Here is a 15,573-nt window from a genome sequence, read left to right as displayed (position 1 = left end):
TGTTATTATGATAAGCATCTTGATAGTGTAGATCAGGAGGGCTTTTGCAAAAAAAAAATTCACACTTTATTAGAAATTTCTAGCCCATTTTCTGACATGTACTTTTGATAAATGTTTACGAGTCACCTACAAAGGGCAAGACACCCCCACTGTGTTGTGTCAAAGTGGGTCTGAAGCAGGGTTTCAGAGCACCAAGTTACATGACCATTATTATTACCATCTGAAATATTTTTCACCATTTCAACTTTCTACAAAACATACAGGAAAAAATAAAAATTAAGTTTCTCTCCAATTTTTCATGTCCATTAGAAAGATTGTGAAGGGCCTATAAACGATAGGTGGAAGGGATGTGAAAACAGATCTAGAGTCTATGGTTGGCTCTTTAATCAACTTCCTGAGATCACTGGGTGTGATGGATAATTTTTTTTTTTTTTTTTGAAACAGCGTCTCGCTCTGTCGCCCAGGCTGGAGTGCAGTGGCGCGATCTCGGCAACCCCCCACCATGCTCGGCTAATTTTTTTGTTGTTGTTGTATTTTTAGTAGAGACGAGGTTTTCACCGTGTTAGCCAGGATGGTCTCGATCTCCTGACCTCATGATCTGCCTGCCTCGGCCTCCCAAAGTGCTGGGATTACAGACGTGAGCCACTGCACCCGGCCGTGATGGATAATTTTATGTGTCAACTTGACTGAGTTAAGGGATATCCAGATAGCTGGTAAAGCATTACTCTGGGTGTGTGTGTCAGGGTGTTTCTGGAAGGGATTGGCCTTTGAATCAGTAGACTCAGTAAAGGAGATACACCCTCATCAATGTGGGCTGAAATCCAATCAGCTGAGGGACTAACTAGAACAAAAAGACAGAGGAAGGGCTAATTTGCTGTCTTCTTGAGCTGGGACTTCACTTTCTCCTGCCCCAGGACATCAGAGCTCCTGGTTCTCAGGCCTTCAGACTCTGGGACTTACAGTGGCCCCCACGTTCTCAAGTCTTCAGCCTTGGACTGACAGTTACATCATTGGTTCCCCTGGTTCTCCAGCCTGAGGACTTGGACTGTATCACAACATCATCTCTCATGGGTCCAGCTTGCACATAGCCTATCATGGAACTTCTCAGCCTTCATAATTGGGTGAGCTAATCCCCATAATAAATCCCCTAATATACAGATATATATCCTATTGGTTCTGTTTCTCTGAAGAATCCTGATTAATACTGATTAACCAGGCAAGAGTCTCTTAATAATTATGGGCCAAGTTTGGACTTGAACAGTTCGGTCACTTAAGAAAAAAAACAACAACAACAGGTTGCAAACAAGTCCACCCTCACCAATGCATAGACTTTGGTCCCTGGAAGTTATCACAAGTTATTTGTTTTTCTCCTCTGAGATTCTTTCCATAGTGCCTTAGTTTTTTGGAGGAAAGGTATTGCAAGGGGGTAAAAAACCACATAAACAGATAAACAGATAATTGGCTTGATAGATCTACCTTTAGTTTTGTCATTTTCCAGTATTCATAATCCTTTCAAAGTTTCCTTTAAAGGGGAAAAAAAGAGGCTAGTAAGAAATATGCTCAAAGAGGTTCTAGGATTTATAGACATCCCATTCCAATATAAGATACAAAAGGCAAAATGTTTCCTTTTCCCATGATCTAGGCTAGCTCCAAGAATCCTAAAAAGGATCTTTTAATTTGGATTCTGAGATGTGGTGTTTTGTGGATTTACATGTGTTCTGACACGAGGACCACTCTACTTCCTTAAGAAACATGAGCAAAAATGCTTTGCTCAACAACCTAGTTATGTATGTACAAATGGTGATCATGGTCCTTACTGACAAAAAACTTACAAGCAATTTCTGTTACAAAATCGATCTTGCTAACAGGTCTTGGTGGGTAAGTCAGGATTATCATTTTCATTTTCAGGTGTCAGAAATAGAAGGGCAGAAAAGCTAGGTTTTAGGGTGATATTACTTAACTGAGGTAGAGGCAAGATGAGAAGCTGTCAGTCATTGGGAATATCTGATTTGTCAGTCTTCACTGCTGTTGTAGACTGGCAGAACCTATTTCAAAGTGTTTCTGCAATAAGCATAGAGGAGAGAACTTGGGACCTGCCTTGGGGATTGTGATGGGGAAATGTGACCACGGTTGTCTGAACCCAGATTTTAAGTTTGCATCTATTGGCTGAATTGATGATATAAACATCATCAGTCGTTCCAATACCCACCTTCAAAATCAGAATGTTTAGAGTCTAAAAAATGCTACCTTTCAGCATTTTTGTTTTGGTACTGATGAAATAAGCACTGTTCTTAAGAATAAGGGGTAAGGGTTTTACTCTCAGATTTGCTTCTCTTATGGAGTGATATTGTACAAGCTAATTGGATTCTCTCAGCCTCACTTTCCTCATGTGTAAAATGACAATAATTCTCCTAATTCATAGGGGGTTGGTGAGACTAAACTGAAATGAATGCCAGAAAGTACTTATTAAGAATATAATTCAGGGACTTGGGCTCTTGTACAATAAATAAATCAAGTCAAAATAATGCAACCTCCTTAGAAGATCATATCCCATATCTCTGAATTAAAAAACAAATTATTGCTGGAACAGTTGGTGTCATCTCTTGGAAAACAAGTTAATCAACTTAAATATATTAAATCAGACACCATCTCAGTGACAAACAAACTATAAGAATGGACTTGTTTTTATGAGATCTGAATACAAATTAGCATCTGATCAAATGGCATCTCAAGGATTCAACATCTAAGACCTCTATATATTGCTTTATAAAAGGGTTGAAGTAGATAAAGTGTGCATCTGTTACACTAAGCACTCCAGAAGGAAGCACAAATGACACTCCATTTCCCAAATTACTCCTTACCTCAATCACATTTGTGTAGGCCAAGGAGTGTGCCTCAATAATTGGGGATTCAGACAGCTATGCCTTCTTTCTTTCTTTATTTTTGTTGTTGTTCACAGCATTTTGTTGATGGGGTTTGGAACACTGTCGTATTTCAAAGCTACAAAGCAATATTCATCAAATAAAGCCAATAATCAGCTATACCAAATTAAATGTCCCAAAACTATAACTTTTTCTTGTGAGGAAAGCTGCCGTTATCAGAATGCATGGAGTGCAAGGCACAAAAGCCTTGCTGTGATTCGTTGAAACTTCCTATAGAAAACCCACCAATTTCTTCACCTCCTGGCACACAGGGTATGCTAATTCTTTGGCTTTTGCTGATCCAATTTGTAAAACTTTCTCTAAATGGTCCTTGTCCAGCTTCAGTTTTTCAATTTCGCGCTTAATTGGGGCAAACTTCTCAATCACAGCATCTGCCACGGCCAGCTTGTAGTGAGCAGTGTCCATGCCCGCGCTGCGGCGCACCACTTCCTCCACAGAGAGCCCCGTCACCGCGGCGTGCACTGCCACCATGTTGGACACGCCAGCGCGGCCAGCCGGGTCATAGGTGACCTCCGAGGTGAAGTCCGTCACAGCCTTGCGGAATTTCCGCACTATCTCCTCTGGGCTGTCTGTTATTCGGACGGTGGCCAGTTTGTCAGGGTCTGATTTCGACATTTTGGCAGAAGGATCACGGAGGGATTTTACCTTCTTCATGGATGCTAGGTTAAAAACACCAACACACACATACCCAAAGCAAAAACAAAACAAACAAATCACCAAGATGTATATACAGACAGTTCCCAACTTGCAATGGTTTGAATTATGATTTTTCAGCTTTACAGTGGTATAAAAGTGATATCCATTCAGTAGAAACTGTACTTGAAATACCCACACAACCATTTTGTTTTTCACTTTCAGTATAGTATTCAATAAATTACATGAGATATTCAATACTTTGTTGTAAAATAGGCTTTGTGTTAGATGATTCTGCCCAATTATAGACTAATGTAAGTGTTTTGAGCACGCTGAAGGTGGCTAGGCTGAGCTGTGATGTTCAGTAGGTTAGGTGGGTTAAATGCATTTTTGATTAACAGTGTTTTCAACTTACAATGGCTTTATCAGGATGTAACCCAATTATAAGTCAAGAAGCATCCGTTTATACTTTGTAAATTATGTACTACTTTATAAATATTATTATTTTAAATTTTTTGTCTCTTCCATACTTTTAAAATATTTTTAGTTATCCTTTCCAATAACCCAACATCTTTTTCAGTAATTCAATGTGGTCTACTTACTAGTCCTACACTAGAGAAAACAATGAGGACTCTAGTTACAGATCCTGAATCCTGTCTACAAGAAAGCTGAGGTTAGTCCCAAGAAAGTTCCAAGCGTGTCTATTGTCCAATCCTCTCTTTAGAATATACCCTGATGTAACAATTATAACGTTGTTACTTACTTAGAATGGACTTGGGCACTGGAAAGAACTCCCCATACTTCTTGTTGAAACCTTCTGCTAGGTCCTGAACTAGTTCCATGTGCTGGACTTGATCCTCCCCAACAGGAACGTGTGTGGACCTTTAATAAAAGACAGACAGAAAAACACAGCAAGGCTCTTTCTTAGAGACAGAAATGATATTGCAAGCAGCTGCATTTCCTGTGAATATTTCACTGTTGGTGTTCAACAAATGTTCACCAACTATAGAGGGAATGTTTAGACCTAAGTCTTTATCTATGGATCAGCCAAAGAGATGTTTCTCTACTCTAGTTGTGTTTTTTCCATAGCAGAGGAATACAGCCATCAACACCAGAATAACAGGATCTTGCTGGAAGGGAGGAATGGGATTTTAAATAGCATATGCTCTAGGCACAATTGTGTTTTAAAACTACTCCTCATTCCCTCACCCAGTCAGCACATATTATCCCAGGCCTGACCAGATGCTTTTTACCTCAGAACTGCAGCTCACACTTGAAAGACACCCCACCCCACTCTTCAAATCAAAGGCGGCAGAAAGTTCTTCAGGCAAGAGTTTTTCCTCCCTGTCACATAGGGAGTAATTCAATATTCTTTTGCAGTAAGCTTCATTTTCAAGTACATTGCAATCACAGGACAATTAATATGTTGCAGAGAACTTAAAATCTACAAGTACAGTATAGATGGCTATCAAAAAGCAAGTTGGAGAAAACATGAAGTACATTGACATTTATGTAAATTTTATAAGCGCATATGGAAATATATCTGTAGTAATAAAGCATAAAAACATACTGGAAGCTCCTCCCCAAATTTATAATTGTAGCTGCTTCTAGAGAAGGTGGGAAGGAAATAGATCTGAAGAACAAAGGAGACTTGAATTTTATCTGTAATATTTCATTTTATTAAGAAATGAAGATGTGAAACCAAAAATATCAGAATATAGGGAATGACTTTATCATGACTTTAATCCCATATGTAAAGTTTGCAGTGTCAGATCATGACACTACAAACTTTATTACATCAAATAAGGGAAGAATGAACCATTATAGAGAAGTCTTGATGAGGAAAATTTTATACTGAAGCCTTATGGAGGGATAAAAAACAGGCGATTTTATATATGTAATGCTTGGCTGGGAGTTTATACTTGATAATACAAGTAATACAGTGCTCTGAGGTTTTTTTAATCAAAGAAACAATATTGCTCCTGTGAAAAAAGTAGCGAGACATCATAGGCAAGTTTCTTACCCTTTCTAAGCCTTCGTTTCCTCTATAAAGTGACGGTCATGATGGAGCTTACCTCATATGGCTCTTTCATGGATTACAAGTATACTACTTGATAGTAATTAGTTCTATAAATGGTTGCTATTGATATATATCTCTCTCTATATATATACATTCATTAATATCTGACATGATGAAGGACAAAATGGTAACATAAAGATACTATAAAGAACCCTGATGAGGGGTACACTGACTTTTTTCACACCGGATCATTTTCCTTTTTCAGAGCTGACATACCACAAATAAGAATGCATAATCCCAGAGATAGTCACAGACCTGGGCAGTGATCCTGATATGCGTAGAAACCTTACTTGAAACTGACAGTTCACATATCTGATCAGGTAATCCCAAAATATAAATCGCATGTTACAGGAATTCTGAGAGCTCTTTTAATTTAAGGAAAACAAGAACAGAACAATCAATGGAAAAGCAAAATGTAAGGACCATGACAGCAGACCCAGAAGGCGTTTCTCTTCTTCTAAGGCCAATAAGTGAATGTTGACTGGGTACGGTGGCCCGTGCTTGTAATCCCAGCACTTTGGGAGGCCGAGGTGGGAGAGTCACCTGAGGTCGGGAGTTCGAGGCCAGCCTGACCAACGGTGAAACCCTGTCTCTATTAAAAATACGTAATTAGCTGGGGGTAGTGGTGCATGCCTGTAATCCCAGCTACTTGGGAGGCTGAGGCAGGAGAATCGCTTGAATCTGGGAGGCGGAGGTTGCAATGAGCCGAGATTGCACCATTGCACTCCAGCCTGGGCAACAAGAGTGAAATGCTGTCTCAAAAAATAAATAAATAAATAAAAAGTAAAAAAAAAAAAAAAAAAAAAAGTGAATGTGGGAAATTCTACAGAATAACTGTTAGGGCCATAACCACTGCTGTCTTCCACACAGCCTGGTGTAGAAAGCCACTGGATCAATGAGTGGCAAAAACAAAAATATTCCTTTTTATGTTTTCGTAAGCACTCATAGTCCTACATGATACTCCTTTCTGGGATGTACATGCAGACACCCCACCTTTGTAACTTTCTCTTCTTTGAGTGGACTTTGCTACACCTGTCTTGTAATTGTAGTTAGGCTAACATGCAGAGGTCACCTGGACACCCCCAAGCCAAATTAGCCAACAGAGCAGGTTAAAAAACAATTACAGTAGCCCATAGGAAATCGCAATGGACTGCAACTAACACAGAAAAAACAATTACCATAATCAATACACTTAAAGCACATCAAAATGAATATTTCCACATGTCAAAATGGTTCCAGATTCACAAAGCAACCAAACTAAACAGAAAACACATTTAGTTTTCATAATGACTCTGCATGCATCTTTGCCTGATGTCGGTTCCTTGCCTCTTTTCTAACAATTCTGTGGGGGGGTGGGGGGGGTTGGCTTTTTTTTAAAAAAAGGATTTAAAAAATTTTAATCTTTTTCACCTGCCCCTATTGCTCCACTTGGCTTTTTCATCTGATTTTAGTGTGTTTGTTTCTCGCCTTCCCTCCCTGTGCTCCTGCTGCTTCTTTCACCTCCTATAATTTATCTTGGCCTTTACTTCTCATCCAGTGAGTTTACACTTTACATTAATTCATCTTGTCTTTGATTCTACTCACTTATGTGCCTTATTCTCTTCGTATTTCCAGCCTTTCCCCTCAGTCTTCCTTTCACTTCAAATAGTTTAGTGCTGTTCTTTAAAAATTTATATCCTGCATAATGATATCCATATTAATGTGTCTTCTCTTTTTTCTATTTTCCTTTTTTTTTAAGTTACTGACTGTGCTTTCTTAGACATAACATAAAACAAAAGCCTTTCATAATTTTGATTGTTATAACTTCTGTCACATAATAAGGCCTCTGATCTTCTCCTTTGGTGACTAAACCATTTTTCTTTTGCTTAGTTCCTTTTTGCATCTATGATTACTTAAGATCACCCCACCCTTCTGGCAGAATTAGTGTCCAGATGAATAATCATTGCCTACATATATCTGCTCACAGAGATTTGTTGTCTTCTGCTTTCTTTTTCTACTTTTTTTGGCTGTGTTGGTAACTTTTCAGTGCTGCTGCCTTTGACCAGCCCAGCTGGCACAGGAGTTTGGTGGTGTTTTCTTGTCATAAAGGATTCATTTCTCATCACTAGTTGCTTGTTGGATATGCAATAATGACTCTCTAATTCAGCAATTACTTACTGAAGACCCATGATGTGAAAGACCTGGTGCTGGGTACTGTGAAATATATAATGAAGGGTTTACTTTCTAAAGATTTAAGACCTCCAGGGGGAGAGATAATACCCAAGGAAGCTCTGAACTCTTCTGGCGAGTCCTCCTTCAGCATCCCCTACCTCAGTGAATGGCAATGCTATCAATCCAGTTGGTTAAGTCAGAAACATCGGGTCATCCCTGACACCTCCCTCTCATACACATCCAGTCCTATCCATTTTACCACCTAAATGTTTCTTATATTTGTCTACTTTTCTTCCTCTTCACTGTCACCATCATGGCCCATATTAGACTATGAAATAGCCTCTAAACAGATTGCCCCAGATATTCTTGTCTTCCTAAAATTCATTCTCTGTATTTTAATCAATTCTCCTTTAAAAGAATGAGTCATATCAAATTCGCTGTATACTTGAAATGTACAAATAGCTTCCTGTTGCTCTTTGGAGAGCACACTGGATTATCTGTTGACACCTCAGCACCATTCTCTCCCTTCTACGCTACCTCTTGATTTTCAGGGGCTGGCAGCCTGGAAACTACATTTCTCCGACTGCCTTTCAGGAGGGTTCTGGTTTGGTATAGCCCTTTGCCTAATAGAAGTAAAGTGGAAAGAGAAAGAAAAAAAATTGTTGCTTAGGTAGAGTGGGTGAATACGTGCATATGAGCAGACTGCAGAAATGAGCAGCAGGTTCCTGAATCTCAGAAAAATCCAGGCTCGACTGGCCTCACAAAGAATGAAGCACTTCAAGAACTGGAAGTCTCCAAAGCAGCTATAGGAACTCTAGCATTCTTAGAAAAAGCTCTCAAATGCTGTTCTATGACAGTCTCAAAAAAAGAGAAATAATAATAATAATAAGCTCTCAAAAAGCTTATTTTCAGTGGTCCTCAATGGCAGTAGCCTGATTCTTAGACATTATGATGACACCTCTTCTCTGACTCTACCAGCCTGAAGTTTCCGAGCAATCATTTTACTCTCTATACTTTCTGGGTTTTGGTTTGGTTTGGTCTCTGCCTGCAGTTTCTTGAGGACTCTGTTGTCTCATTTTTCTATATCATTTTTGCTTTCATTTGCAGTCTTTTTTTTTTTTTTTAAATTATTATACTTTAAGTTGTAGGGTACATGTGCATAACGTGCAGGTTTGTTACATATGTATACTTGTGCCATGTTGGTGTGCTGCACCCATCAACTCGTCATTTACATCAGGTATAACTCCCAATGCAATCCCTCCCCCCTCCCCCCTCCCCATGATAGGCCCCAGTGTGTGATGTTCCCCTTCCCAAGTCCAAGTGATCTCATTGTTCAGTTCCCACCTATGAGTGAGAACATGCAGTGTTTGGTTTTCTGTTCTTGTGATAGTTTGCTAAGAATGATGGTTTCCAGCTGCATCCATTTCCCTACAAAGGACACAAACTCATCCTTTTTTATGGCTGCATAGTATTCCATGGTGTATATGTGCCACATTTTCTTAATCCAATCTGTCACTGATGGACATTTGGGTTGATTCCAAGTCTTTGCTATTGTGAATAGTGCTGCAATAAACATACGTGTGCATGTGTCTTTATAGCAGCATAATTTATAATCCTTTGGGTATATACCCAGTAATGGGATGGCTGGGTCATATGGTACATCTAGTTCTAGATCCTTGAGGAATCGCCATACTGTTTTCCATAATGGTTGAACTAGTTTACAATCCCACCAACAATGTAAAAGTGTTCCTATTTCTCCACATCCTCTCCAGCACCTGTTGTTTCCTGACTTTTGAATGATCGCCATTCTAACTGGTGTGAGATGGTATCTCATTGTGGTTTTGATTTGCATTTCTCTGATGGCCAGTGATGATGAGCATTTTTTCATGTGTCTGTTGGCTGTATGAATGTCTTCTTTTGAGAACTGTCTGTTCATATCCTTTGCCCACTTTTTGATGGGGTTGTTTGTTTTTTTCTTGTAAATTTGTTTGAGTTCTTTGTAGGTTCTGGATATTAGCCCTTTGTCAGATGAGTAGATTGCAAAAATTTTCTCCCATTCTGTAGGTTGCCTGTTCACTCTGATGGTAGTTTCTTTTGCTGTGCAGAAGCTCTTTAGTTTAATGAGATCCCATTTGTCAATTTTGGCTTTTGCTGCTGTTGCTTTTGGTGTTTTAGACATGAAGTCTTTGCCCATGCCTATGTCCTGAATGGTACTACCTAGGTTTTCCTCTAGGATTTTTATGGTATTAGGTCTAACATTTAAGTCTCTAATCCATCTTGAATTAATTTTCGTATAAGGAGTAAGGAAAGGATCCAGTTTCAGCTTTCTACTTATGGCTAGCCAATTTTCCCAGCACCATTTATTAAATAGGGAATCCTTTCCCCATTTCTTGTTTCTCTCAGGTTTGTCAAAGATCAGATGGCTGTAGATGTGTGGTATTATTTCTGAGGACTCTGTTCTGTTCCATTGGTCTATATCTCTGTTTTGGTACCAGTACCATGCTGTTTTGGTTACTGTAGCCTTGTAGTATAGTTTGAAGTCAGGTAGTGTGATGCCTCCAGCTTTGTTCTTTTGACTTAGAATTGTCTTGGAGATGCGGGCTCTTTTTTGGTTCCATATGAACTTTAAAGCAGTTTTTTCCAATTCTGTGAAGAAACTCATTGGTAGCTTGATGGGGATGGCATTGAATCTATAAATTACCTTGGGCAGTATGGCCATTTTCACGATATTGATTCTTCCTATCCATGAGCATGGTATGTTCTTCCATTTGTTTGTGTCCTCTTTTATTTCACTGAGCAGTGGTTTGTAGTTCTCCTTGAAGAGGTCCTTTACATCCCTTGTAAGTTGGATTCCTAGGTATTTTATTCTCTTTGAAGCAATTGTGAATGGAAGTTCATTCCTGATTTGTCTCTCTGTTTGTCTGTTACTGGTGTATAAGAATGCTTCTGATTTTTGCACATTAATTTTGTATCCTGAGACTTTGCTGAAGTTGCTTATCAGCTTAAGGAGATTTTGGGCTGAGACAATGGGGTTTTCTAAATATACAATCATGTCATCTGCAAAGAGGGACAATTTGACTTCTTCTTTTCCTAACTGAATACCCTTGATTTCTTTCTCTTGCCTAATTGCCCTAGCCAAAACTTCCAACACTCTGTTGAATAGGAGTGGTGAGAGAGGGCATCCCTGTCTTGTGCCAGTTTTCAAAGGGAATTTTTCCAGTTTTTGCCCATTCAGTATGATATTGGCTGTGGGTTTGTCATAAATAGCTCTTATTATTTTGAGGTACGTTCCATCAATACCGAATTTATTGAGCATTTTTAGCTTGAAGGGCTGTTGAATTTTGTCAAAAGCCTTTTCTGCATCTATTGAGATAATGATGTGGTTCTTGTCTTTGGTTCTGTTTATATGCTGGATTATGTTTATTGATTTGCGAATGTTGAACCAGCCTTGCATCCCAGGGATGAAGCCCACTTGATCATGGTGGATAAGCTTTTTGATGTGTTGCTGAATCCGGTTTGCCAGTATTTTATTGAGGATTTTTGCATCGATGTTCATCAGGGATATTGGTCTAAAATTCTCTTTTTTTGTTGTGACTCTGCCAGGCTTTGGAATCAGGATGATGTTGGCCTCATAAAATGAGTTAGGGAGGATTCCCTCTTTTTCTATTGATTGGAATAGTTTCAGAAGGAATGGTACCAACTCCTCCTTGTACCTCTGGTAGAATTCAGCTGTGAATCCATCTGGTCCTGGACTTTTTTTGGTTGGTAGGCTATTAATTATTGCCTCAATTTCAGAGCCTGCTATTGGTCTATTCAGGGATTCAACTTCTTCCTGGTTTAGTCTTGGAAGAGTGTAAGTGTCCAGGAAATTATCCATTTCTTCTAGATTTTCCAGTTTATTTGCGTAGAGGTGTTTATAGTATTCTCTGATGGTAGTTTGTATTTCTGTGGGGTCGGTGTTGATATCCCCTTTATCATTTTTAATTGCGTCAATTTGATTCTTCTCTCTTTTCTTCTTTATTAGTCTTGCTAGCGGTCTGTCAATTTTGTTGATCTTTTCAAAAAACCAACTCCTGGATTCATTGATTTTTTGGAGGGTTTTTTGTGTCTCTATCTCCTTCAGTTCTGCTCTGATCTTAGTTATTTCTTGCCTTCTGCTAGCTTTCGAATGTGTTTGCTCTTGCTTCTCTAATTCTTTTAATTGCGATGTTAGAGTGTCAATTTTAGATCTTTCCTGCTTTCTCTTGTGGGCATTTAGTGCTATAAATTTCCCTCTACACACTGCTTTAAATGTGTCCCAGAGATTCTGGTATGTTGTATCTTTGTTCTCATTGGTTTCAAAGAACATCTTTATTTCTGCCTTCATTTCGTTATGTACCCAGTAGTCATTCAGGAGCAGGTTGTTCAGTTTCCATGTAGTTGAGCGGTTTTGATTGAGTTTCTTAGTCCTGAGTTCTAGTTTGATTGCACTGTGGTCTGAGAGACAGTTTGTTATAATTTCTGTTCTTGTACATTTCCTGAGGAGTGCTTTACTTCCAATTACGTGGTCAATTTTGGAGTAAGTACGATGTGGTGCTGAGAAGAATGTATATTCTGTTGATTTGGGGTGGAGAGTTCTATAGATGTCTATTAGGTCTGCTTGCTGCAGAGATGAGTTCAATTCCTGGATATCCTTGTTAACTTTCTGTCTCGTTGGTCTGTCTAATGTTGACAGTGGGGTGTTGAAGTCTCCCATTATTATTGTATGGGAGTCTAAGTCTCTTTGTAAGTCTCTAAGGACTTGCTTTATGAATCTGGGTGCTCCTGTATTGGGTGCATATATATTTAGGATAGTTAGCTCTTCCTGTTGAATTGATCCCTTTACCATTATGTAATGGCCTTCTTTGTCTCTTTTGATCTTTGATGGTTTAAAGTCTGTTTTATCAGAGACTAGTATTGCAACCCCTGCTTTTTTTTGTTCTCCATTTGCTTGGTAAATCTTCCTCCATCCCTTTATTTTGAGCCTATGTATGTCTCTGCGTGTGAGATGGGTCTCCTGAATACAGCAGACTGATGGGTCTTGACTCTTTATCCAGTTTGCCAGTCTGTGTCTTTTAATTGGAGCATTTAGTCCATTTACATTTAAGGTTAAGATTGTTATGTGTGAACTTGATCCTGCCATTATGATAGTAACTGGTTATTTTGCTCGTTAGTTGATGCAGTTTCTTCCTAGCCTCGATGGTCTTTACATTTTGGCATGTTTTTGCAATGGCTGGTACCGGTTGTTCCTTTCCATGTTTAGTACTTCCTTCAGGGTCTCTTGTAAGGCAGGCCTAGTGGTGACAAAATCTCTAAGCATTTGCTTATCTGTAAAGGATTTTATTTCTCCTTCACTTATGAAACTTAGTTTGGCTGGATATGAAATTCTGGGTTGAAAATTCTTTTCTTTCAGAATGTTGAATATTGGCCCCCACTCTCTTCTGGCTTGGAGAGTTTCTGCCGAGAGATCTGCTGTTAGTCTGATGGGCTTCCCTTTGTGGGTAACCCGACCTTTCTCTCTGGCTGCCCTTAAGATTTTTTCCTTCATTTCAACTTTGGTGAATCTGGCAATTATGTGTCTTGGAGTTGCTCTTCTCGAGGAGTATCTTTGTGGTGTTCTCTGTATTTCCTGGATTTGAATGTTGGCCTGCCCTACGAGGTTGGGGAAGTTCTCCTGGATGATATCCTGAAGAGTGTTTTCCAACTTGGTTCCATTTTCCCCCTCACTTTCAGGCACCCCAATCAGACGTAGATTTGGTCTTTTTACATAATCCCATACTTCTTGCAGGCTTTGTTCATTTCTTTTTCTTCTTTTTTCTTTTGGTTTCTCTTCTCGCTTCATTTCATTCATTTGATCCTCAATCGCTGATACTCTTTCTTCCAGTTGATCGAGTCAGTTACTGAAGCTTGTGCCTTTGTCACGTATTTCTCGTGTCATGGTTTTCATCTCTTTCATTTCGTTTATGACCTTCTCTGCATTAATTACTCTAGCCATCAATTCTTCCACTTTTTTTTCAAGATTTTTAGTTTCTTTGCGCTGGGTACGTAATTCCTCCTTTAGCTCTGAGAAATTTGATGGACTGAAGCCTTCTTCTCTCATCTCGTCAAAGTCATTCTCCGTCTAGCTTTGATCCGTTGCTGGCGATGAGCTGCGCTCCTTTGCCGGGGGAGATGCGCTCTTATTTTTTGAATTTCCAGCTTTTCTGCCCTGCTTTTTCCCCATATTTGCGGTTTTATCTGCCTCTGGTCTTTGATGATGGTGATGTACTGATGGGGTTTTGGTGTAGGTGTCCTTCCTGTTTGATAGTTTTCCTTCTAACAGTCAGGACCCTCAGCTGTAGGTCTGTTGGAGATTGCTTGAGGTCCACTCCAGACCCTGTTTGCCTGGGTATCAGCAGCAGAGGCTGCAGAAGATAGAATATTTCTGAACAGCGAGTGTACCTGTCCGATTCTTGCTTTGGAAGCTTCCTCTCAGGGGTGTACTCCACCCTGTGAGGTGTGGGGTGTCAGACTGCCCCTAGTGGGGGATGTCTCCCAGTTAGGCTACTCAGGGGTCAGGGACCCACTTGAGCAGGGAGTCTGTCCCTTCTCAGATCTCAACCTCCGTGTTGGGAGATCCACTGCTCTCTTCAAAGCTGTCAGACAGAGTCGTTTGTGCCTGCAGAGCTTTCTGCTTCGTTTGTTATTGTTTACTGTGCCCTGTCCCCAGAGGTGGAGTCTACGGAGACAGGCAGGTTTCCTTGAGCTGCTGTGAGCTCCACCCAGTTCGAGCTTCCCAGCAGCTTTGTTTACCTACTTAAGCCTCAGCAATGGCGGGCGCCCCTCCCCCAGCCTCGCTGCTGCCTTGCCGGTAGATCACAGACTGCTGTGCTAGCAATGAGGGAGGTTCCGTGGGTGTGGGACCCTCCCGGCCAGGTGTGGGATATGATCTCCTGGTGTGCCTGTTTGCTTAAAGCGCAGTATTGGGGTGGGAGTTACCCAATTTTCCAGGTGTTGTGTGTCTCAGTTCCCCTGGCTAGGAAAAGGGATTCCCTTCCCCCTTGCGCTTCCCAGGTGAGGCAATGCCTCGCCCTGCTTCAGCTCCCGCTGGTCGCTGGTCGGGCTGCAGCAGCTGACCAGCACCGATCGTCTGGCACTCCCCAGTGAGATGAACCCAGTACCTCAGTTGAAAATGCAGAAATCACCGGTCTTCTGTGTCGCTTGCGCTGGGAGTTGGAGACTGGAGCTGTTCCTATTCGGCCATCTTGCTCCGCCCCCCCCCCCTTTTTTTTTTTTTTGAGATAGAGTCTCGCTCCATCACCCAGGCTAGAGTGCAATGGTGTGCTCTTGGCTCACTGCGGCCTCCTCCTCCTGGGTTCAAGCAATTCTTGTGCCTCAGCCTCCCACGTAGCTGGGACTACAGGCACACACCACCATGCCCAGCTAATATTTTGTATTTTAAATAGAGACAAGGTTTCACCATTTTGGCCAGGCTGGTCTGGAACTCCTGAGCTCAGGTGATCTGCCTGGCAGGGCCTCCCAAAGTGCTGGGATTACAGGCATGAGCCACTGTGCCCAGCCAGTTTCCAGTCTTCTTATCCTCTTCCCAAATTTTTCAAATTCTTGAGAAAGATAATCTGATTTGCCCAGATACTCACTTTCATCTCTATCTGAATGAACTTGTGGAATCTCTCTGAAACTTCATTTCCTCATCTGTAAAGTGGGGATAATACCATCCACTTATTTTATAGCCCTATTGTGAGAACTGAA

The 15,573-nt window shown here is 40.5% G+C and overlaps 1 protein-coding gene across 4 annotated transcripts in view; it reads right to left on the bottom strand.

The window, feature by feature from the left end:
* Positions 1-2,921: 2,921 nt before the first annotated feature.
* Positions 2,922-15,573, bottom strand: part of WARS2 (tryptophanyl tRNA synthetase 2, mitochondrial) — a 120,009-nt gene continuing 107,357 nt past the window's right edge. For 3 of the 4 annotated variants that reach the window (XM_073008439.1, XM_073008440.1, XM_073008441.1), the window contains 2 exons: positions 4,339-4,457; positions 2,922-3,601 (listed from right to left, as the gene is read on the bottom strand). In XM_073008439.1, the coding sequence (XP_072864540.1) occupies positions 3,153-3,601; positions 4,339-4,457 (568 nt within the window). In that variant the 3' untranslated portion in view covers positions 2,922-3,152. The remainder of the gene's footprint in view (positions 3,602-4,338; positions 4,458-15,573) is intronic. The other variant, XM_073008442.1, reaches the window with a different exon arrangement.

This window comes from Chlorocebus sabaeus, chromosome 20 (genome assembly GCF_047675955.1).
Source record: "Chlorocebus sabaeus isolate Y175 chromosome 20, mChlSab1.0.hap1, whole genome shotgun sequence".
In the NCBI taxonomy this organism is placed as follows: Eukaryota; Metazoa; Chordata; class Mammalia; order Primates; family Cercopithecidae; genus Chlorocebus; species Chlorocebus sabaeus.
This window is presented reverse-complemented; position numbering and strand designations above follow the sequence as displayed.